The following is a 26,281-nucleotide window of genomic DNA, read 5'->3' on the forward strand; positions in this document are numbered from 1 at the left end:
GGGTTCAATTCCCCATCGGGGCACATACCTAGGTTTTGGGTTCAATCCTTGCTCAGGACACATATGAATTGATGTTTCTCTCTCACATCAATGTTTCTCTCTCCTTCTACCTTTCTCTCTCAAATCGATAAACACTCTCAGGTGAGGATAAAAAAAGAAAAGAAAATTAGGCTAATGGAGCATTGTTATTGATATGGGCAAGTGGTCTGATATAATGTTAGGTGAGGGAAAAACTATAGAATATATATTACTGTGCCCGTAGTATATCTTTACTGGATAAATAGGTAGGCATATTTTAGAAATAATATATTAGAAAAGAAAATGTCACATCCTTTTAAATACTTTTTGGTATCTCTATGTTATTAAAGTTTGTCAATTATACTTAAATATTTTAACCTTAGTGCTAAATATTGTTTAATATTATCTGTTATAAAAGTTATTTCCTGATAAATTTTCCTAAAGTAAATTATTTCCACTTTAGTTTTTTTAAAAAATTCAATTACATTGTATCATCTTGGGTTATTATCCTACTAGAGGCCCGGTGCATGAAATTCGTGCATTCAGGGGGGTCCCTCAGCCTGACCTGCACCCTCTCACAATCTGGGAGGAGCCCTTGGGGGACATCCTTAGTGCTGCCATGGAGGCAGGAGAAGCTCCCACTACCGCCACTGCGCTCACCAGCCATGAGCCCAGCTTCTGACTGAGTGATGCTCCCCCTGTGGGAGCGCACTGACCACCAGGGGGCAGCTCCTGTGTTGAGTGTCTGCCCCCTGGTGGTCAGTACTCGTCATAGCGGCCAGTGGTTCCGTTGTTCAATCAACTTGCATATTAGCCTTTTATTATATAGGATTGTGCTTTGAAACACAATAAGTAACAGAAGCTGATAAATACAGATATCACTGTTATCAAAATAATTAGGGTTTGAAAATTCTACAAAAAGTCCAAATATATTAGCATTATTCCTGAATCAAGTTCACATTGAGTTTGATAATTCTCTTAGGTCAGTTTTCGGCAAACTGCGGCTCACAAGCCACATGCGGCTCTTTGGCCCCTTGAGTGTGGCTCTTCCACAAAATACCGACTTCTGCGCATGGGCCACGAAGTTTCAATCGCACTATACATGCACGCCCGCACATGGTATTTTGTGGAAGAGCCACACACAAGGGGCCAAAGAGCCGTATGTGGCTCATGAGCCGCAGTTTGCCGACCACTGTCTTAGGTGAAGCATATGGATGTAGAAGCCCCATGTTTGGGTATGAATCAAGATAACTTGTAAAAATGGTGATTAAGCACTAGATGTCATGCTGGGCTCCTGGAGCATCTTCTACCATTTCCTGACTTGGATTAGAGAGAAATGGAAATAATTTAGTAGTGTAATAAAAATTTAAGTCTACTTTTCTTTGTATATGGATTTCCTATTCAGGACCTTTTATATAAACGGAATCATACTATATGTGGTCCTTTGTGTTTGACTTTTCTCACTTAGCATAATTTAAGATTTATCCATATTGTAGTATGTTATCAGTACTGCCTTTGTAGAGTTAAGAGCTATGTCTTTTTTATATGTATAATATAATATGAAATTATAATAAAAAGTATTTAATACAACTGTTAAAGTAAGTTTCTTCTATATATAAGAGTACTACAATTTAACTACCTGCAAGTTTTTAACCTAACGGTTGTGAGCATTTTATGTCTGCAGTTTAGATTTTGAAGAATGTGCTCATAAATTGCTGAAAATGGAATTTCCTGAAAGCCAAACAGTAAGTTAATTTTTTTTCCTATTAGGAAATATATTGGTTATAAAAATGTTTAGGACAATTATTAGGTTTCATGAATTGAAATTACAACTTAGTACTAAATCTTTATTATTTAAATTTAGATTTTTCTAAAATTTATAATCAAAATGTAAAATAACTCAAAAAATTTAAAATAACTTGAAACTTAGGAGTCCTGATGTGTTTCATATATGTTACTCGTAGTGAATTAAATTGGCTGCTTGAATGCGATGTGGGAAAAGGAGGAGGTTACTGCACTTTACATAAATTTCTGAGTGGTTACTGTAAATCAAAATGTGGTCTAAGTACAATAGGAAATTTGTTCTTTAGTAAATTATCTGGTCTATCCGCTTTATGTACTAAAACATTATTTTCAGATAGAAATTATAAAGATCAATATATACATGTTGTTACATTAATTATAGAGAATCTATATCAGTTTTTTCATTCATCCTTTCAACAAATTGTATTCATATACACTTTGTCAGGCACTCTGCAAAGTGTCAGGTATTTAATATCTATAAAGTACATATTAGACCCCCTTTAGCCCCTAGGACTTAGATAGTCTTTTAACTGAGCATACCTCACTGTTGAAAGTATCATAGAACTCTAATGCTAAGGATAATAAAGACTGGACTAAATAGATTATCTTGGCTACTTTTTTCTAGTTGTGCTCTTGTGTATGTTACTCCCAGTCCCTGTAGACTTTATTTATATATTTATTGTTGACAGTATTTCAGATGGATTCTTGGAACCTGAACCAAGGCTTTGCGGTTTTGTTTTTCACACCTTGCTTTACATGTGCTAGACCCAGCACAGATGCTAGAGTCTAACAGGCTGTTTGGTTTCTAGTTCTTCTAAAAGATCTTAATTATCTGAGCTAAGTTACCATTAGTTGTAAGTCCTTTTTTATTTTCAGCCTTGCCAAAGCAAGGCCTCCAAAAATTAGGTTGCCTCCCAAAAACAAATGGGAGAGAGAGAGTATGTCTTAAGGCTTTAAATATGATCTGTGACAGGGATTGGCAGACTGTGGCCCAGGCCATTGCCCATTTTTATAAAGTTTTATTGGAATACAACCATGTCCTTTGGTTATGTATGGCTTCTTTTGCCCTATAACAGTAGAACTGACTAGTTACAACAGAGACCAACTGAATGGCCCCCAAAACCTAAAATATTTACTATCTGACCTTTTACAGAAAAATTTTGCCAAACTTTGTTCTAAAATGTAGATTTATTCTTGAAATGCCATAATATGGAATTTTGAGAATAAATTATTCTTTTCAAATTAAAAAAATTATTTTTTCCTCTTAAATTTAGTTTACTAATCCTATATAATAAAAGGCTAATATGCAAATTGTCCCCTCTGGAGTTTGACCAACTGGGAGTTCGACCATTCGCTACATAGTGCACTGACCACCAGGGGGCGGCACGCAACAAAGGAAGGCCCCAGCAGGCAGCTGGCAGTTGGGGGAAGGATAGCCCCTATCAGCCCTGATCACTGGCCAGACCTAGGGACCCTACCAGTGCATGAATTTTGTGCACCAGGCCTCTAGTATATTAATAATAGTGTACCTATTCATACTCTAGGTTCACTTGATTGTTGTCATTGGAAAGAAATAAATTTGTGAATTAGCCTTTAAAATTATACTTGAAACTGAAATTACTGTATGATCTTGTCACATTATTTGAGGATATAATTAAGTCATTATAAATGTTATTAATATTAATCCAGAGGATAATAGGACTAACCTCAACATATTTTGGTAACATTTGGATGAATGTCTTAGTGCATCTATTTTTAGGCACTCAAAAGACTCTCCTAAAACTGCTATAATATTTAATTAAAATGTTAAAATATTTAATTATTATAAGCCACAGGGAATAACTCTTGTAATTGCATTTAGTCTAGGGAAGAAAGTAATTTGTTTTATAACTAGTGCTGGCTTTATTAGCAATGCTATCAGCATATTACCATATTACAGTGTTTACAACCTGATTAACTCTTATGTTCTTGTAAAATACAGTGTTGGTAGAAAAGCCGAAAATGCCTTTTAATATATAAAATTAACATACTAAGGCAGAAGTCAGAAAAACATCTTTCAGTTTTTAGTACTATTCTAAATTTTGACAAAGTACATCTTTTTGAAACTTATACATTTATTTAATTGAGGTAACTTGTGACTAATCTTTTAAAAAATAATAGTCTGTCAGTATAAAGATATCTAAAAATTACTCTGTATTGTGAAGTGGGGCCTTTGAGTAGCTTGTTTTATATATAGATTATCAGCTTCTAGAACAGAGCTCTCCCAAAGAACTTTGTGCAGTGGTGAAAATATTCATATTCTCCTGTGTCCAGTGAGCATCCGCTACTCACAAATGGCTTTTGAAAACTTTAAGTGTGGCTAGTGTGACCAAGGCACTAAAGTGTTAACTTCATGTAATATCAAATAATTTAAACTTAAATAGCTGCATGTGGCTGCAGGCTACCCTCCTGGACAGTACAATCTAGAGTGTATTCTGTGCTTCTCCAGGGTCCCCTTCCTCTCCCTTGTACATAAATAGATGTAGTAAGTATATATTGACCTAATTTTTAAAGTGTTTATAATATCTACTTAGGTTGTAGCTCATGCTATTAAATATGACAAAATGTCAAAGTTGCTCATTGAAAATATAAAGATAAATTAAGTAAAAGTAAAAATGAACTGAAAAGGTTATACATTATATTTTATAAGCTTGCTTTCTGTTTATAGAAAGCAAATATATTGCAGTTACTGTGTTTGAAAAGTATAATTTTAAACTTTCCAATAAGAAGTATTTCGTAGAAAAAAATGAGTCAGTTCTACAGCAGTGGTCAGAAAATGAATTTATGCCTTTTTTATTTTGTCTCCATTGATTTGTCCTTGTTGCCTGAATGTCTTCATCTAATAAAATTGCTATAATCAATACATATTTCATTAGGATTATTTCAGGAATTAATAAATAGTATTTGTTCATTGTAAATAATTTAGAATGATATTTCTTGATCCTAGATTTATTCTTGGACTTACTAGCTTAACAGAATTTTCACAGAAGAATTTTCAAGGCATATACATAGCTGATTAAACAATATATTATTCCAGCAGTTATGAAATGATTCCATCTATTTGTATAGATTAAGCTGTAGATAGATCTGTATGTAAAACATTTGTTTTGAGGCTAGAAATTCAGCCATAGAGATCTTTTTCTTTGTTCTTTTAAATTTATTTTTTTCTTTATTAACCAGTGTGTCATTTAAGTAAATATTGAAACTTTTGCCTATTTACGCTTCTGTAAAGACTCATAATGTTCTGCTTTTTCCATACTAAACTAAATATATTTCCTAATAATGGAGTTTAAAACTTTGAAAGGTGTGTAGCTTAATTTTTAGGTGTATTAGTGAGATATCATATTGGTGACCTATATTTAAAAGAATTCTGTATGGAATCTTTTTAGAATACAGTTTATTCGATATCTTTTTTGATATGTCTGTTTCATATACATACTAGGTTCTCTTTTTTTAAAAAAATATATTTTTTATTTCAGAGAGAGAGGAAGGGAGGAGAGAGAGATAGAAACATCAATTATGAGAGAGAATCATTGATTGGCTGCCTCCTACGTGCCCCACACTGGGACTCAATTCCCAGTATATGCCCTGACTGAGAATCACACCGTGATCTCCTGGTTCATAGGTCAATGCTCAACCACTGAGCCACACCAGGAGGGCACATACTAAGTTCTCTTAAAGTGATTCACACTTACATAAATTTAGAATTTTATAATCAGTCTAATTAACATGAATGGCATATGGAAACTGTCTGCCAGACTAAAGGCTTTAAAAAAACTACTCTTAGCATAGATTAATTTTTTTTGTCTTAATCACTAAAATTCCCAGTCTTAGAATTTTTTTAAAAAAAATCTTACTTAAAATTTTAGATGTCTCTATTATATTGATAAGTTATCAACATGAATTCGTTGTGTTTTGAATCATTATTGTTATTTGTTTTCCAAATAGAAAGAACTCTGCAACATGATACTGGATTGCTGTGCTCAACAAAGAACATATGAGAAATTTTTCGGCTTATTAGCTGGGGTGAGTTCTAGCTTTCTTTTTCTTATTGGAATTTAATGGAATCACTAAGGCTGTTCTTAAGACAACAGTGTCTTAAGGGAAAGAGGGGTGGAGATAGGTGGAGGTGGGCAAAAGAGGGGAAAATGGAGAAGGAAAGAGACTTTGCTTAGTGCGACAGGCACACAAGGCACTGTGCAAATGATGTTTTATTGAATTGTACAACTGAAACCTATATGGTTTTATGATCCTGTGTCACCCCATTTCTTATTTGAGCATCTCATCAAATAGCACAAAAAGATGTACAAAATACTTACTTTTGATTCAATAAATTTAGAAGAATTTAATATGCTCATAATGGTCAGTGGATAGAGCGTCGGCCTGTGGACTGAAAGGTCCCAGGTTCGATTCCGGTCAAGGGCATGTACCTGGGTTGCGGGCACATCCCCAGTAGGAGGTGTGCAGGAGGCAGCTGATCGATGTTTCTAACTCTCTATCTCTCTCCCTTCCTCTCTGTAAAAAATCAATAAAATATATTTAAAAAAAAATAAATAAAAAAAAATAAATAAATTTAGAAGAATTTAATATGCTCATAATGGTATTGATTCTCAATTTTTTTTAATAGCGATTTTGCATGCTAAAGAAAGAGTACATGGAATCCTTTGAAAGTATATTCAAAGAACAGTATGATACCATCCATCGCTTGGAAACAAACAAATTGAGAAATGTTGCTAAGATGTTTGCTCATCTTCTATACACTGATTCACTTCCATGGAGTGTAAGTAGATGGAGCTCAGTGTTTATACTTCCTTCCTAATCTCCTGTTATTCTCAAATGTGTATTAAGTATAATATACCCTTTTTCTATGTAGGAAATGTACTTTAAAACGAAATGTGTAACATACTTTTATTATAATAGCTATCTTTGAGATTATGTTCATATAGTAGCCCGGTGCACAAAAATTTGTGCACTCGGGGGTGAGGGTGAGGGGTGGGGCCAGACCCCTCAGCCCGACCTGCACCCTCTGTCATGTTCCGGGACCCCGGCCACTCCTGGCCTAGGCACAGGCCTACAGGCTTGAGGTGGCCTGGCTCCCGAGGCCCCATTTTATCAAGAGAACAAAGTCAGCGTTAGTTACAGCCCTCACCGAACCCAGTACAGTGCATCTGTACATACAACTGCCTCGTTCATGTGCCTGCTTCGCCATACTGAATTGCTAACATCTTGAGAACATAGCTCTGTCTTATCCTGCTTCACCTTCAGTGCCTGGCCTCGTTCCAGGGACCTGAGAGGGTTTGCTGAGTGAGTGAATAATGAGTGAGTGAATGAGTGAATGAGCAAGCAGCTACGGGGCGGGAACTTCCGGCCCCACTCCCGGCTGCCTGAAGCCCACCCCGGGAAAGTTCCCGCCCTGCTCCCAGCGCCTGGCTCCCCTCTCCTGGCTGCATACTGAATTACTAACATCTTGAGGACATAGCTCTGTCTTATCCTGCTTCAACTTCAGTGCCTGGCCTGGTGCCAGGGACCTTAGAGGGTTTGCTGAGTGAGTGAATGAGCGAGTGAATAAGTGAATGAATGAGCAAGCAGCTACCAGCGGGGATAGTTCGCACTCCGCTCTGGGTTGCCTGACGCAAACCCCGGGCAGTTCCCGCCCTGCTCCCAGCGGCCCCACTCCCCTCTCCCAGCTGTATAGTTTGCGCAGGGCAAAGGCGGCCCGGGTGTGCGTGTTGGCAGATCGGTGCATTAGCACCCGCCAGCCTCGGATCCCCTTGGGAGGGCCGTTTGTGGGCGTGGCCTGTGGAGGATTGGTGCATTAGCACCCACCAGCCCTGGGTCGGGTCCCATACAGGCCGCCTGCCGCCCAGATCGCAGATAGCAGGCCTGGATGGCAGCGGGGCAGGCGGGATGGCACTCTCCTGCCCTGCCTGCAGTATGCAAATTAGCCACCATCTTTGTTGGCGGTTAACCGCCATCTTGGTTGGCATTTAATTTGCATATCGTCCTGATTAGCCAATGGGAAGCGTATCAGAGGTACGGTTAATTACCCTATTTGTCTTTTATTAGATAGGATAACATGGAATCAAAAAGCTAAGTGCATAAATATATGAATGTAACCATTCTGGATGATATTAAAAGTTTAGACATGGTGCTTTTTAATAGCGATGGCTGTGAGTATTTTCATGGAAATGATTGTAAATTTTTATCTTTGTACACATACATGTGTACACACTGATGTTAATATGCACCCAGGTTTGGTAGTCATGCATTGCTGAGTTACTGCTTGTTTCCTGGGGGACATGAGAGAAATGTTTGTCCTAATAAGACATGTTCTTTTTAGCAGACAATGAATTTGGGTAAGCGTTAGGGAGGAATTCTTATAACCATAGTTAGAACAAGGAAAGGTATCTTAATGAGTCAACGTACGCTTGATTACAATTTGAAATGCATTCATTAAGCTGGCATTTATTGTATAACTGCTGTTCATTCAGCCAGCAATAGAAAGAAATTGCATCCTGGAGGAAAGAAAGAAGGGGATCACATTATTGACTACCAGAATCTAATGGAAGAATGAAGCAACATCATTGAGCTTATAAACATTGGGTAGATTTTTGTAATATTTTAAGTACTAAGTATATCCAGCTACATTAATAGGCATTTTGTAAGCTAACATAGGAGCCAAATCGTAATTTTTTTAAACTTATTTTTCCCCTCTTTGGGAAAATGAAATTAAAATTTTAAAATTGAAGCACCAGGGCTCCTAGAACACATAACTCAACAAGCTGGAGGTTGCTTTTATTTTTGTTTGTTGTAAAATATCAACATGAGCTTCAGTTTTTAAGCCTCAGTCTTACTATTTAGGATAAACTATCACTCTTCCTGTCTTTACTTTTGTCGCATATTACATGTGCTGTACAAAACTATAGCCTAACGCTCTATGTGGCATTTTGCCTCAAAACCTCATATACACACATTTTGATGAGGCTTAGGAGCTAGTAATCTCTGCTGCACCGTTATACACTCAAGACAATATATTCCTGCTCTAAAAAGCACAGTACTCGAGAAAGAGAATGAACTCTATTTCTGTAGCATTTTAACATTCTAAAAATTAGCACAGAAATTGTCTTAATCTTTGCCAAGAAATAGTACATATCGCTACTAGAGAAGTTATTCAGAGATAATTCTGATTGAAGATGAGACTAAATCATCATTTCAAGAGAAAGCTTGAGTATGAATATTGGTCACTTTGTCTTAATCTTTTGAACAAAATTAAATTGTCTATTTCATTTAATTTTCAGGTTCTTGAATGTATAAAGCTGAGTGAAGAAACCACTACGTCCTCCAGTAGGATTTTTGTTAAAATATTTTTCCAAGAACTGTGTGAATACATGGGTCTTCCTAAACTTAATGCAAGATTAAAGGATGAGTAAGTTTATCATTAAGCACTTTTTATTCTTACTGCCCTCCGGGGTTTTCCTTCACTTCAGTGACATGTCAACCCTGGGCTGGTAAAGCAAGAGTTATGCCCCTAGGACTTTTCTTCATTACTTACCATTCTGAATCTCATGTGTGGCCAAGGACAACATGCAGTTTTTAATGATGGTTTTTAGTTCAGTAGAGAAAACACAGAATTAATGCCTCTTTTAATTTAGTTAAAACCCAGAAAATTACTTTTGTATGCTCATTGGAGTTCTTCAGTAATGAGTATTTAGAGTTCTTACCCTAATTTTGAGCCCTAGAATGATAATTAACTTTTTTATTATCATTGACAATTGTGAATATATACAGATGACTATGTAATGTATCATTACACTGTACTAGGGTCTTGTCCCAGGACTATTATGTAACCTCTATTCCAGCTTCATCTGCTATTTCTGCAGGTTGCCCATTGCTGCTCACATTGGCTTCTCCATTCACACTCCTTTCAATTCTCTAGTGACAGCTTGCCAAGTCAAGTCATCTTCCTCAGTCCTCATGTCCCTTGACTTCTTAGCCTCACTTACAGAGTTGACCACGTGCTCACTGTGGCTCCTCATTTTCTTCCCATTCTACCTTATTCCTCTCAGTCTCTCTTATCCTCAGCCTGCCTCTCCAGTGTACACCATAGGTCTGTCCTGGTTCTGCATGCTCTCTGTGTTATTCCATGCATTTTCCTGGGCTTTGTATACTCATTTCTTGGTCCCTGCCTCCTTTCCCAGGCTCACCTAGTGAAGCCCATTGCAGTGCGCTGTGCTCCAGCCACACCAACATTGCCCAGAGAGTAAAGCAGGTCTGGTTCATTCGCTCCTCGTTACCTCTATTTCCAGAGCTGGGAATTCCTCCCTTGTTCTGTCCAGCAAACTCGCATTCTTATTTGTCACCTTTTTCTATGAAACACTTTTTCCTGCCCTGCTGGTTAGTCATTCACTATGGTACTCAAAACCACATACTGTTTTTTTGTGTTTTTTTAAATATATTTTATTGATTTTTCACAGAGAGGACGGGAGAGGGATAGAGAGTTAGAAACATCGATGAGAGAGAAACATCGATCAGCTGCCTCCTGCACACTCCCCACTGGGGATGTGCCCGCAACCAAGGCACATGCCCTTGACCGGAATCGAACCTGGGACCCTTGAGTTCGCAGGCCAATGCTCTATCCACTGAGCCAAACCGGTTAGGGCAAAACCACATAGTGTTAATATTTTCTGTTCGTGCCCCTTCCTAGAAATAATAAGGATATGTTATCAATAGGTCACTGAATAAACATGATTTCTCCCTTTTGTTGATACTTTTTCCCTTCCCCCGGTGCCTTGCACAGTGCTGTGTGTGTGTGTATGGAGAATTTTTTTACTGTTCTGTATATACATTCACATACATACATGTACATATGAACATAGATATATGTTTGTATGTTACATACATATATCTACTCTGTGTTGGTGTAAATATGAAAAAGTTTTTTTAAACCTTTGTTGTATAATTATAGAAATCAAGTTTAGTAAATTAATGAGTGTCCTTACTTATTTCATTAGATACCATGTAGCCTAACCTAATAAATTATATAAATCATTTACTTGGTTGTATTTTATTTACTAATTTAATACGTAGAAACTCCGAAAAGTGACTGTACGAGAATTTTGCTTTTAAGTAAAGAACTTTATCTTTCAGCAATCTGTTCTCTTTTGTTAATTTTCTTTTCTTTTCTTTTTTAGAACCCTACAGCCATTCTTTGAAGGGTTATTACCCCGAGATAATCCCAGAAACACTCGTTTTGCCATCAACTTTTTTACTTCTATAGGTCTTGGAGGTTTAACGTAAGGATTATTTTTAGAATTTTATTTTCAATTACAAAATTATCTCCTAATTTCCTTCTAAGCAAAATCTAACATTATATTTTTAATTAGGGATGAATTGCGTGAGCATCTCAAAAATACACCAAAGGTCATTGTGGCACAGAAACCAGAAACTGAGCCAAATAATTCCTCCCCCTCCTCTTCCTCTTCCGCATCCTCCTCGGCAGAGTCCGACTCCTCTGCTTCTGGTTCGGACAGCAGCGACAGCAGCTCAGAGTCTTCCAGCAAAGACAGCGACTCCTCATCCGCCAGCAGTCAGAGTTCTGCCTCAGGTATTGAAACCCATCACCCATCGTGCTCTTTTCTAACAAGTATATTGCTGGTGATGTTTACAATGAGAGAAGTAAATTATTTCATTTTATATTTATTTTAGAGTTCAGTTGTTTAAAAGCCACAATTAATATAAATGATCATCGACCATTGTTGCAGTCTATAGTAAATTTTAACATTTACAATGCTAAGATTACCTTTGGAAGCCTTTTCATAGAAATGAAGATATTTCATTGGTAAATATTTATTTGAATGGTGACTGAAATACCATTCATAATGTCTAATCTAGTCGACAGGAGCCTTCCTGATGTTTATGTTTTAAGAAATTTTAATTTTTTTAATAGTGACACTTTATGGTAGTTATTGACATGTATCACACATTTAGTGTGTATCTCATAAGTGTACAGCCAAATAAAGAGAATGTGCGTTTTTGGCTAGAATACCATAGAAATTATGTGCTCTTAGTGCATCTCATTGAGGAATTATAATATTGGTGTATCTTATTGGTGACATTGACTTTGATGACTTGGTTAAGGTGATGTCTGTTGAATTTCTTCACGGGAAGATTTTTCTCTATAAATTAGATCTTGCAGGGAGATAATTTGATGCTACGCAAATCTCTAACTTTCACTCTCCATTTTTAGCATCCATTTTTGGATCTTGTCTGGAACACTTAATACTGCTTTTAAGTAAAGAACTTGGTGTTTGCCAAATGATGATTTTTCTACTTGTCTCTTTTCTACATTTAATAGTTGAATTTCTTCTGTAAGAAAGAGTTGTCCCTTTCCCCCATTTACTTAATAATTTTACTTTATATTTTATCACTGTGGACTCATGGATGTTTATTGTTTTCTGTGGGTTAAAATCCAATACTGTATTTTATTTGCTGTTAAAATCATTTCAGCTTTGGCAATTAGGAGTTCCTTCAAGTTGACTCCTGTGTTCCTTGGACATACCCCTCTCCCTTTTCTTAAGGGCACTGCCTTCCTTTATAGCATCTCAAGTTCAAGATCTTTACCTCCTTTAAGCAGAGATTTTAAATTTATATCCAGCATTTCTAGTTGTTCTTCAACTGGTCTACAGCCTTCTTCATTCTACTTGGAACTGGAAGTGCTATAGTAAAGGATTTTTTCAAATGTGCTATTTTCTGAAAAGTTCTGTGTTGTTTTCTGCAGGATCAGCTCTGCTTTCTTCTCTCATATAGTATTTTCATCTCTGTTTCAGAGAGGGAGCACTTTTCCCTATAGTCTTAGAAGGTTGGAAGCTTGGTCTTTTATTCTCGTTCCCTGGCTTATTACACTTCAAAGTATTTTACATATTATATGGCAGTAAGAACTGTGGGACTCTCAGTGTTTTATATTATTAGAGCAAGATTCCATTTGCTCACAGGAAATCTTCTTGAATTGAAATATGCTAACATTGTTCATTTAACATTCACCTCTTTTAATTCTAAAGAATTTGTTATTTCATGATATCTGTTTTGAGAACAGATGATAACACAGCATGGATTTTTGCAATAAGGAAGCTTGCTGATTCAAAATTAATTTGCCTCATCCTACAATTTCAGTAGAGAGCTTCCAGTGTTATTAATAAAATATTATATAGCATAAAAGCAATATGAACTGCCCCCAAATTGGAAAATTGTAAAGCAGACACCAAAGAGAGAAGAAATTGCACATTATTATATGGCACAGGTTTTAATGTCAACAAAGCAGTGAGAGCAGTGTGGAGTAGGGTCAGAGGGACATGATTTCGCACAGAGCCAGATGGTTTCTGCTTGGGTAGCTGCAGCTCAGCTGAGTTGTTTGATAGGAACCTGAGAAATAAATCCTTAGTGGCAAACCGACTGACTGTCAAGGGTAGGCATTTGGCCGAGGAAATACAGGTTGGTACAGAGATTTAGGTGGAGTAGGATGAGGGTAGGTGATCTTCCACCCTGTTTTCTTCTTTCTGTACACATATGAATGCAACAGAAATTTTGGTCATCTCAGCATCTTTGATTTATGTACCCAAACTAAGTAACACAGATAAAGCAGTTAAATTTGTTTTATAGCTTAAAATGGTAAGTTATGTTATTGTAATTATTTAACATTTATATTTGTGATGACATCAGTAAAATAAGATGTTCAAGGCTTTTTTCGAAATCAAGCCATAGTGGCTCATAGGAAGCCTGGGATTGTATATCTTACCCTGGCCCCTTCTACTGGCCCAGCTGGTGCTTCTCTAATAGCACTGGAGAGCAAAACTTGTTTTTATAGGAAGAAGTTTATTTGAAATACATATGTTTATGCTGTTAGGCCAACCCAGTCATCCCACTTCCTCTCACCTTAGGAAGTGATTGTTGCTGGTGTGTGCAATCGATCATTAGTATTTTGATTATGTACCAGATCTGACAAAATATTTTGTATCAATAATTAACATGGACTGGAATTTCTGTTTTTGAATAAAATTTGTAAGTGGAAATGTTTTATTTTAGTTACTTCATAAAAGATTTTACAACATTTGCTGTAATTAAAGTTCCTGTTCACTATTTTGAGTCTAACGATCAAAACAATACTTCAGTAACTAATGCTGACATATTGTATACTCTCAAATATTTTGTGAAATGTTCTGTCATTAGGCTTTTCATTCAATAAATTTAGCTTTGAATCCAGTTTATCTGAATTAGTAAACCTACATTATATTAATGAATGTGATTGTTAAATCATGAAATTAAGATTAAAGTTAAAACTAACTATATTTCATTTTACATGTGCAGCTAAAGCTATAAGAAAGAAGGGACAAGGGAACACCAGAAGCAAAGAAGTAGATAAACTGATCAGGAAACAACAAATACATGATAGGAAGCAAGAAGAAAGAAGATCAGAGCAAAGGCACCAAGAAACAAGGACTGAAAGAGAAAGGAGATCAGAAAAACTCAGAGATAAAAATTCAAGGGATCCAAATTGGAGAGATCCTGTAACAAAATACACTTCAGACAGAGGTGTTCCTTCTGAACGAAATAGTTACAGTAGAGTCATGAATGATAGAGACCAAGAAATGCATCTAGATTTGGAAAATGAGTATGGTGATCTGAAAAAGAGGAGAGGAGAGAGAAGAAATTCTTTTTCTGAAAATGAGCATAGATACCGAAATAAGGACAGTGAAAAATTTAGAAGAAAAGACAGATCAAAGTCAAGAGAAAAGAATAGAAAACATTCAGACTCTAGAAGCGATGAAGATAGGTATCAGAACGGTGCTGAGAGGCGATGGGAAAAATCTAGCAGATACTCTGAACAATCCAGGGAATCAAAGAAAAATCAGGACCGGCGGAGAGAAAAGTCTCCGACAAAACAAAAAAAGTAATTCTACAAAATTACAGAAACTGAACATGCCTTATATTCAGTTGAAACAAATTATTTTTTACATTGATTATTGAACTTTATAGAGAATTGTACAAAGTACTGGTTTGTATTGTACATTTTAAAAATGTTTTCATTTTAATATGGTTTATATAATTGATACATCTCAAGGCTCTCCACATAAAATTATTTGAAAAGTTTCACCAGAGAGGGATGTATTTCTGGCATATATTTTGTTAATAAAATGATTAAATACTTACTGAATCAGTGATTTTTTTCATTGACAGATTTTTTTCTGATAATGTTTCCAGTTGACATAGAACTGTTATAATTTTTACTGACCAAAATAAATAAGCCATTTCAGTTTAACATTTTGCATTGTTAATGAGATGCTATGAACCTTCTTGAGGAGTCTCCTTTTTTTATTAAATAGAGGAATTATTTCAAGTTTTATATTGTGTCTTGAACAAAAGAGGTATATATAATTTTTTTCACAAGTGTTTTGCTGACGTTAGGTCTATATTGGTCTTTAGACAAATACACAGCTATATTATTTATAATTAGGACTTCTCACATTGATAACAGCTCTTTTTGGACTGCTAGATTAATGTTTACTTGAAATTCTTTGTGACTAGTGCTTTTTCTCAGCCTTGAAGTTATGTCACTGTTGGTGAATTAAGGTTTTTAATTTTTAATCTGCATTAATACGTCATTGGAAAACATAAAGTCATAAGAAATGTGAACAGCCTAATTGTGAAATAATTACAAGTTTTTATAAGAATTTTAAGAGTTTCCATCGTTATTCACCATTTATTATGTGACCATATTTATTACTTTTGAAATAAAATATTGCCTCTGAAATTTTAGATTTGTTGACAGACATTTAACCCTACTTACTAAGTAGATTACTTGTGATTGTTCCCTTTAAAAGTACATAAAATCCATTTTAACCCATGTGTAGGTTCAAAAATAGTGGGGCCACCATCTTAATGTTTGGCTTCAGGCATACTCTGATTCAAAATGTTTTCTATTTTTGTTGTTTAAAAGCTTGAGTATACGTAAAAATAAAGTCCATGTAAATAAAGAAATATCCTCTCCTCCTCCAATCCTTTTGCCCCCCTATTCTTATTTGGATCTTTTTGCTCCTCACTGTTTATTTACTTTTAACAAAAGTAGTTAACAAGACACCTAACTACCTTCAAGCAGAAGTAACTCCTGTGGGCATGGTGAAGGGAGGTAGGGTGCAGAACTGCCATCTGCCTTTGTGCCGTGTTTCTGCAGCATTCAATACGATGTGTTTGTGTGCACTGCCTGCCAGTCAGGCAGAATTTCACCTGAATCCTCCTAATATGCAGACAACACATATGTTGCCTATATTTCCAAGTTTTACTTTTTAGGATTGGCATTTCTAAAAGATTAGCTGAGTTCTAAATATTTTGCATACATTCCTCATCATTTTTCAGTTTCTGGACTTCCTTGCCTTTAAAGTTTCTCTATGTCTACTATATCCCGAGCCACCTGCTCCCATGGTCCTCCCCTTTACGGTCACTTCACCGTCCCTACCACCTCTGAAATCTCGCCCATAAGCGCCACATTCTTGACTTTAATACTTTGTGCTATTTCCATCTTGACTCAAGTATTTTTTTCCTATTTCATGACTGCCTCGTACTTTTATGCTTTCATGCATCAACATCTTTAGGACCCACATGCTTTTTCCCCCCTAATCCTCGCTTTTTCCAAGGTAGTCAGAAACTCTCTGATCTTTCAAATTCTCTCATTCTGTTTATTCCACTGAATGTTTCTTCAGCCAAGTCAGCTTTCACACCAGTGATGATTTAGAAGACAGCCCAGGGCGACCTCTGGGAAACCTCTGTTTGCTTAACAGACACATCTTAACTCACCTCCAAACCCTTCCTGAATCACTGCCACATGTTTTCCTGGCTCCCTTGTCCTGCTCCTTGCGTCCCCTCAGCCTTGGATATGCTCTACAACTTTCGTTTATACCCACCCACTTGTTTCTTTTTAAATCTTAAATACCTTTGAATGCATTGCCTATCTCCAGTCAGAACATACATTTCTTGCAATTAGTCCTTTCTGTGCATTTTATGTTTTCTGCAGATAAAGGTAAGGACTAGTCTACCACTACCACATGCCTTGTGGAGAGAGGAAACTCGAGTTGCCTCAGTTTCGCATAGGTACACAGAGTCGCACAGGGGTGTGTGTGTGTGTATCCACTGCAGAAAAGCGCAAGTCTTTGTGGCTGAAGTGGAGGGGCTTATTTTTAGAAAAAGAGGTTCATATAGAATCTTACTGTTTAATTTGGGATATTTTCGGCTAACTGCACATTTATGTATGGGTTATCTTACCTATCCCATTTGCTGGCTATTGACTTTAGGGCAGGTCCTTTAATATGTAAAATGGTATAACAGTAGTAACTTCCTCAAATAGTGAGTTAGTTGTGGCTTACTTAGAATGGCCTGGAACTAAGTGCTCAGTGTGCTATTATTTTTTGTTACTGCTTTTATTGTTATTGTCATTAAATCAGATATAGTGCCAGTAGACCAGGAATTGCAAGCTCAAATACCTAGAGGGCCTAGGTGGATAAAACAAATGAGACAAATCCAAGTGGGTAGTGAACTGGAGTCAGTTAAAGGCGCAAGAGTTGCTCAGCTCTATCCAATTGTGCCTATAGAAAAGAAAGCTGAAGGTTGACATATCTGCCTAGTTTTCAAGAGATTCATGCTGTGAACGGTAAGAGTTCTTTCTTTTTTTACAGCAGCATTGTATTCCATTGTGTAAATGTACCATCAGTTTTTATTTTTTTAATTTATTTTTTTCAATTTTTTTTATTGATTAAGGTATTACATATGTGTCCATATCCGCCCATTGCCCCCCCACCCCACTCCCATATATGCCCTCACCCCCCAGTGTCTTGCTTCCATTGGTTATGCTCATATGCATGCATATAAGTCCTTTGGTTGATCTCTTACCTCCCCACCCTCCCTACCCCCAGCCTTCCCGCTGTAATTTGACAGTCTGTTCGATGCTTCTCTGCCTCTATATCTATCTTTTTCACCAGGTTATAATGTTCTTTATTACCCATAAATAAGTGAGATCATGTGGTATTTTTCTTTCACTGACTGGCTTATTTCACTTAGCATAATGTTCTCCAGTTCCATCCTTGCTGCTGCAAATGGTAAGAATTCCTTCTTTTTTATTTTATTTTTTTAAGCAGCATAGTATTCCATTGTGTAGATGTATCACAGTTGTTTAATCCACTCACCTGCTGATGGGCACTTAGGCTGTTTCCAGATCTTAGCTATTGTAAATTGTGCTGCTATGAACATAGGGGTGCATATGTCCTTTCTGATTGGTGTTTCTGATTTCTTGGGATATACTCCTAGGAATATATCTCAACCTATTTGTTCTAGGAGCTGCCACCCTTAGAACTCTGCTATGTAGCAGTACCTGCTTTTTGCAGCAATAACTGTTAGGTAAGGGATATCCTAATTTTACAGCTTGCACACCGGTGTCGGCCCAGCTAACACTAGGCAAAGTCATGACTGTACTGGCCACATTATCCCAGTGACAGGTGAAAGCATGTTTTTCTTAAGACTTGCTCCCCACACACACCTGCTGTAGCCAGACTGGTTACTCAAAGAAAAGACACTGCTCTTCCTCCTCCCTGGATGTCTGCCTCCTTCTACACGAAAAATTCTTTTCTGGTTGCTTGTCCAAATCTTTCAAATCTTTACATTCACCTTGCTACTAACATGAAGGGTGCTCTGATGGAGAACCCAGCAGTAGCTTTTCCTTCTAGAACACATGATGCCATTCAAGGCACACTTGGCGAAGGACTTGTTATTAGCACTTATATATTACACAGTGAGCTCATTATCTTACCTTCTAATTAGATATACCTTTATCAGGGACAGGAGTTGTGTCTTTAATATTGCCTTTGCCTGCCCCTTGCTAGAGACCAGAGTTTCTTAGTTTCAGCACTATTGACATTTTGGGTCAGTTCTTTCTTCATTGTGGAGGCTGTCACGGGCATTGTAGAATGTTTAGCAGCATCCCTAGCCGCACCTGCTAGATGCCAGTAGCACCAATTTTCCAGTTCTGACCATCAAAGTGGTCTCTGTATATTGCCAAATATGCCCTCAAAGGCAAATCTATTCCTATGTGACTACCACTGCCATGGACCTAGCACTTAGAAAATACTCTTCAGTGGACCACAATGATAGTGCTTGTTCTGTGAACATCACTGTGTCCACTCATTTGGACTCCATTGTCTTCTTATTCTGCCCTCGTGTATTTGTGAGGGCAAGATTTTGTTTTAAACGAAGAACCCATCATTTAATAGAGTGGTGGACAGTGATATTTCAACGCTCTTTGGCAAAACATTCTGATATCCTAGGGATGACATTCTGATTGACATTTTAAGAGGTAGGTTTTCTTAAAATGGAAGCATGATTGACCTATTAACATAATTGTCCCATGTAGGTTCTGGTTCTCACTGTAGCTGTTTATTATAACTAACTCATTTTCAAAATGGAAAACAGCCAGCTGAGAGTATTGTATTATTTTTAATCCTATACTAGATAATTCAAATACTCAATGTCCAAACACCTTACTTTTTGATCAAACACTTCAGGGGCAGTCAAGTGGTTATTAAAGTGAATAAACTAGCCATTTAATGAGTAATTTCATGTATTACATGACTTAAAAGATTGGGCAAATGGAATTGAATCTGCTGTGAGTTCATGTCCATCCTAGAACATGTGTCTGGTATGAATTAGGAGTCCTTATGAGTCCCAGGCTTTACACAGTGCCTAGTTTTGATTAACCCAATATCTTTCCTTCCCTAGCATTACTGTTATGACTAATACCCGTGAAGCACCCGTGAGGGCTGTGCTGAACATTTGCTGTTTTTGTCTGAGGATTATTCCTTCTCCCTGAACCTGCCAATGAAAGACCTTCCTGGCCTGGCCATACATAGTGCCTGATCCTCCTGGGCAAGGTAATGGGTTCCGGAGTGTGCATGTGACTTAATCTGGGCCACTCAGGGTCCTTCCTCAGTCTAGAACATGGAACACAGGGCCATGTTGAAGGGCACACAGACCAAGAAGGGTGTTCACTGAAGCTGGAGCATCCACTGTGGAAAAAGCTCATCAGTAGAGAGGGTCGTGCAGCCCAAAGGAAACAGCCCTGTTGGAGAGTCGTAAAACTTTTGTTTGAGTTCCTCAATTGAATTTGCTGAAGCTAGACTTCTCAGTTTAGTGACACTTTTCTCCTTAAGCTTCTTGATTTGGATTTGTAGCACTTGGACAAAAGCATCCGTATTAATTCAGGGTAATTCCCATTGGTGGACAGGTTGGAATCGTTTGGGTGGTGAGGACAGCTATTCCCACTTTGCTGTACTTTCGCTTACATATTTTTTCTTGCAGCCCTTTCTTTAGATGATAGATGGAAATGGCCTGTGGAAAACAATACAACAAAGGACCTTTGGTGGTTCTTAACTGTGGAAACATCTAAGTCAGTGATTTTAAATGAAGTTAATTTTATTACTAGTGATTTTAAATAAGGTTAATTTTAAGAGGGGTTAATTTTATTACTAATGCTCCATTTTAAAAATAACAGAGAATCTCAATTTTCCTAAAGCACTCTCCTCAGAGCTTGAATTGTATTGCACAGATGCAGCAGTTCAGTTCACAAGCAAAAACTGGTTTCATACTACCAGAGGAAAGGACTAAATGAAGCTATTTTGGGAGCAGTAATACCTTCTTAAAACCTCAAAGATACTTGGGCACATTACCTTAACAACTAATGTATTCTCCTGATCATTTACAATATGAAATACTGAACAGTAAGAACACTGTGAACATTTTTAATCTTCTTACACGAAATAAATGTAGTCTGAAAAGCCCATTATACACAATACATGCAGAGACTCTTCCTTAAAATACAGGGGGAAAATGTGAAATGTATATATTGCCACAATTCCTTAAGTTTTGAGAACAGTTTTGCTCTTGTCCTGAATATGATTTTTGTCCATAAAAGGAGAAAATGAAACTCTTAGGGATAGTTATCCAAAGAGGGGAAATAGAGGAGGGAAATTGTGTTTGCGGTTAATGAGACATGGTGCATTGCTAGCCTGGGCTGGAGGCAAGTACTGGTAAAGTGATTGGAGACGTGGGAGGCACCAGAGAGGAGAAGACAGTTACTGATGAGCCATTTCCTACTGTAGATACTTTTTGGAGGTCAGAAGTTCAATTTTACATTCCGTTGTTTACATGCCTTTGTATCTCCAGGTTCAAATCTAAAATCTCTCATGGGTGCTCCATAAGCATTTGATGAATGAATGGAGAAACAGATCACTTCATTTTATTGCTAAGCAGAATAGTTTGGTATACTTTGGGATTCTTCAGGTTTTATGAAATTTTAAATGCAGGATCAACTCCTATCAACCAAGTTGGAATCCTAATGTAAGTATTTTATGTTAGAGTAAGAGAAAGTAGAAGGCAAGAATTCATTCGCTTAAAACCTAGGCACCAAAACAAAGATAAAATATATTTATAACTGTGTTAAAGGGAAAAATGCATAGAAGTGGTGGGAGTATAAATGAGTAAAATCTGTTTAGAAAATTGTTGGACAGTTGAGCATCCATGTTCCCTGGGAGCCAGCAAGTCCACTCCTTGGTGCCCAACAGAAAAGTGGAACTTCATGTTGAATAGGGGAGGCTGGGTAAAGGGTACAAACTTGCAGTTACAAGATGAATAAAGTCTGAAGATCGGATGTATAACAGTGTGGCTATAGTTGATAACACTGTATTATATAATCGAAATTTGCTAAGAGCAAAGAACATAAATGTTCTCTCAAAAAGAAAAGGGTAAATATGTGAGGTGATAGATGTGTTTATTAACTTGATGGGGGGATATCCTGTTACAATGTATACATACATATATTAGTACCTTTATCTTACAATTTTATTTGCCAATTATACTCAATAAACCTGGACAATAACAACAAAATACTACATGCTGGGTTCCTAGGTCCCTGAACAGTAAGAACACTCCGAACATTTTCAATCTTCTTTCTTCCCAAAAGAAATACATACAAATGTGCACCAAAAGACATGTATGAGTATTTTCAGAACAGCATTATTCTAATAGCCAAAAATTGGAAACAACCCAAATGTGCATCAGTAGTAGAATGGATAATAAATTTGTGTCTTATCCATGCAATGAAATACTATACAGAAAATAAATGATAAAACCACAGCTATATTCAGCATCATTAATAAATCTAATGTGCATATGTTGAACAAAAGAAGTCAGACCCAAAGAAACACACTATCTGAGCCCAACTACATGAAGTAGGAAAACAGGCAAAACTAATATAGTCAGAATAGTGGTTAAGATTGGGAAGGAGAAAGGGATGATGCTAGGAGAAGGGGTAAATGGAATTACTGAAGTGCTGGCATAGTTCTATTTGCAGACATAGGTGTTAGTTACACATGGTTCTTCCTTTTGTGCTAATGTGCTGAATTGTAAATCCTTAGGTCTGTACACTTCCTGTTTAGTAGCAAAAACAAGTTAAAAGAAAAAAAGATACAACTATCTAAAATCTCTTATAAAAAGTTGACCTTCTTTCCAACTCAAATACAGCTGTAATCATTGCCTCTTTACTATAAACAAAGATGCATGATGGGGGAGATAGCATCATGGCCACAAATTTCTCTAATTGCTCCCTGCATGCCCCTTATCATTAAGAGGTACGCTCTATGACTCCACCATTGGGACCAATAGAGAAACCCAACACTGAATCTGAGTTTTTATTTGAACGCTGGTTAGAATTTCAGCCCTTTTACAATAGGAATATATTTTTACATCTCTGCGAGAGGTTTGGATCGGGGTGTATCACTTGCTTTGGCCAATGGGTCATTAACAAACATGATGCACAGGGAGGCTGGAGTAGGTCTCATTCATGGGGCTTGGCCTCTCCTGATGCTGAAAATCTTTCTTCCCCCAAGTGCATGAGCCCAGGCTAGCTTGCTGGTTAAGAGGCCAGGGCCATTCCCCTGGCCCACACAGAGCTAACTGCCACATATAAGTGAGCCCCTACCCTCAGCCCATCAGCCTGCTAAGCACCAGACATGAGTGAGCCCTGGCCTGTCTGGTAAAGGCCAGAAGAACTACCACGCCAACCCTCAGAACTTTAAGAATTAATGAATGTTTGCTCTCTCAAGCCACTGGTTTTGGAGTAGCCTGCTTTACAACAGAAGCTAGTTGATATGCATAATGATCCCTGAACTTTCTGCCAAGCAACATAACCCCATATTCTATTACACAATTAATAAATGCTTTGAATTAATGATGGAGATTTCTTCTTGTTCTTTTAGTCTTTTATCCTAAATAGTCAGTTTTATAACATAAATCCCAATATTTCGTTTCACACATGTTAAACTATTATAAATGTCTGTTGCCTTGTTTTATTAAGGTGCTTTGTTTTGTTTTGTTTTACTATACCAACCTCTGAAAGCTCCTAGAATGACCTTCAAATATATTAAGGTTTTCCCCACAAACTGTCTTCTGTTTAGAAAATAATAGTCAAAACTATTCTAAAGCACCTGTATCAATTTTTTATTTAAGGGAATTATTTTATGTCAGAGAAATGTTGAACAAATTTACTAGGAGGATTGTGATTATCCTTTCCTTTAATCCTTTAAAGAAAGACCTCTCCTTTTGGGGCATATCTATTTTGGGGGGGTGTATATCTTAATATCTCTTGATCCCAGCAACCCTATGACTTCAAATGAAACATAAAGAAGAAATTCCAGGAAAAGAAAGTTGCATACATTTATTGCAATGTAGTAAAACTCAATTTTTTTTTTACCCTCACTCGAAGATATGTTTATTAATTTTTAGAGAGAGAGGGGAAGGAGGAGAGAGAGAGAAACATTGATCGGTTACCTCCTGTAGTTACCCCAACTGGGGATCAAACCTGAAACCCGAGGTATTTACCCTGACCAGGAATTGAACCCGTAACCTTGTGGTGTATGAGATCAAGCTCCAACTAACTGAGCTGCCTGGGCAGGGCAGACTGTCAATAATTTTAATAATGTCCTTAACTTTAAAAAACTGTTGGCTTCTAATATGAGTTTTTAGGAGAATCCTACATAATCAATTAGATCTGTTGACTCTACCATTTTAGGTCATATCCCTATCTCTTGGTCCCTGTCCCTCAGTGGTGTATTATTGATTAGAGGTGCAGGATTAGGGAGATTGGTGAATGTGACTTCAAGGAGAAAACCTACCCTGGTACATGCTCTACTGATAGAGGTTCAATGGCAACATTTATTTATTTTTTTAAAGAGTTATTTCTCAGCCCTAGCCAGTTTGGCTCAGTGGATAGAGTGTTGGCTTGCAAACTTAAAGGTCCGGGTTCGATTCCAGTCAAGGGCACATGCCTGGGTTTCGGGCTTAATTCCCAGTAGGGGGTGTGCAGGAGGCATTTCTCATCATTGGTGTTTCTATCTTTCCCTCTCTCTCTCTGAAATCAATAAAAAATATATTAAAAAGAGTTATTTCTCAGAGAATGCTGTTATCTCTATTCTTGTTTTTTTTTTTATTGGTCCTAAGTACTGTAAACTTGAGAAGGATAAAAACAAGCTTAAGTAGTAGATATTTTGACATATTAACTGTTGTTGTTTTTCTCTTTCTCTCCCATCGCTTTCTATTACCCTTTTCTGTGTTTAAGTTGTTAAACTTAATTGTCCTCAATGGGAGTTGCCCCAGTAGAAACAGAATACAGATATTTGGAAGAATATGTGATGAAAGGAATTATCCCTCCCCTCTGAGATAAACATTCTCTGACTTCAAATGAGGTAAGGAGTCCTGCCCCTTGCTGCTCTTTCAGGTTCCCTGGGAAGGTCACAAGCCCTGCAGAATTTTTTATTTATTATTATTATTTTTTCTTTTTTTCTTTATTGATTAAGGTATTACATATGTGTCCTTATCCCCCCATTGCCCCCTCTCCCTACTCATGCTCTCACCCCCCTGTTGTCTGTGTCCATTGGTTAGGCTTATATACATGCATACAAGTCCTTTTGTTGATTTCTCTCCCTTACCCCCGCACTCTCCTACCTTCCCTCTGAGGTTTGACAGTCTGATCGATGCTTCTCTGTCTCTGAATCTGTTTTTGTTCATCAGTACATTGTTCATTATATTACACAAATGAGTGAGAGCATGTGATATTTATCTTTCTCTGACTGGCTTATTTCGCTTAGCATACTGCTCTCCAGTTCCATCCATGCTGTTGCAAATGGTAAGAATTCATTTTTTTACTGCAGCGTAGTATTCCATTGTGTAGATGTACCACAGTTTTTTAATCCACTCATCTGCTGATGGGCACTTAGGCTGTTTCCAAATCTTAGCTATTTTAAATTGTGCTGCTATGAACATAGGGGTACATATATCCTTTCTGATTGGTGTTTCTGGTTTCTTGGGATATATTCTTAGAAGTGGGATCACTGGGTCAAATGAAAGTTCCGTTTTTAGTTTTTTGAGGAAACACCACAGTGTTCTCCACAGTGGCTACACCAGTCTGCATTCTCACCAGCAGTGCAGGAGGGTTCCTTTTTCTCTACATCCTTGCCAGTACTTGTCATTTGTTGATTTGTTGATAGCCATTCTGACAGGTGTGAGATGGTACCACATTGTCATTTTGATTTGCATCTCTCAGATGATTAGTGACTTTGAGCATGTTTTCATATGTCTCTTAACCTTCCTTATGTCCTCTTTCTGTTTTTATACCACCACTGCACTGGAAAGTATATTAGAAATGTCCAAACAAGGAGCAGACAAAAGAATCTTAGGAAGCCATATACTAGTAAATTCCTTCCGAGACTCAACTAGGAGACAGAAGTAGCCAAAAGATTTTCCTGTGAATAGAACTGAAAACCTGTGGATTTGTGGTTTGGGGCCTCCGCAGAGGAAGAAAAAGGCACAGCAGCAGATACAGTGTGAAGCCCACTAGGTGCTGGATGAAAACTCAGACACTGCAGGATTTCCCAGCATAGAAGAGCGGTGATAACTGAAATGCTCCAAGATGGGCCCATGACAATCCAGAATGAGAAACTCAATCTAGGGGAGAAAATGAGGAGCAAGGAAACTCTGACTTCACTAGATGCACCCCAAATTGACCATTATAACTTTTCTGCCACTAAACAGAATGATTTCCAAACAGAGAGTTGTTGGATGCAAATAGGATTAACACCTTTGGGTTCTAGAATAGAGAGGTTGTATATATAACACAGAGCCAGATCATAACGAGCATTGTAAACTGTGCTGGGGGAGCCATTGAAGGGCTCCAAAGCTAGTTATCAGCTCTCTGTTTTAGGAATTACCCCCCACCCCTCGCAGTAGTGTGCAGAGTGAATCGGAGAGCAAGCAAGATGAGAGGAGGGAGCCCCTGTGA

General features: G+C 37.4%; 1 protein-coding gene across 1 annotated transcript in view; it reads left to right on the forward strand.

The window, feature by feature from the left end:
* CWC22 (CWC22 spliceosome associated protein homolog) overlaps positions 1–15,669 on the forward strand; it is a 53,415-nt gene extending 37,746 nt beyond the window's left edge. The window contains exons 11-17 of the mRNA XM_006083254.2: positions 1,703–1,763; positions 5,809–5,886; positions 6,488–6,640; positions 9,159–9,286; positions 11,052–11,153; positions 11,244–11,464; positions 14,221–15,669. Coding sequence (XP_006083316.1) covers positions 1,703–1,763; positions 5,809–5,886; positions 6,488–6,640; positions 9,159–9,286; positions 11,052–11,153; positions 11,244–11,464; positions 14,221–14,807 — 1,330 coding nt within the window. The 3' untranslated portion in view covers positions 14,808–15,669. The remainder of the gene's footprint in view (positions 1–1,702; positions 1,764–5,808; positions 5,887–6,487; positions 6,641–9,158; positions 9,287–11,051; positions 11,154–11,243; positions 11,465–14,220) is intronic.
* The last annotated feature ends 10,612 nt before the right edge of the window (positions 15,670–26,281 follow it).

Source organism: Myotis lucifugus, unplaced genomic scaffold (assembly GCF_000147115.1).
Source record: "Myotis lucifugus unplaced genomic scaffold, Myoluc2.0 scaffold_5, whole genome shotgun sequence".
NCBI classification, from domain to species: Eukaryota; Metazoa; Chordata; class Mammalia; order Chiroptera; family Vespertilionidae; genus Myotis; species Myotis lucifugus.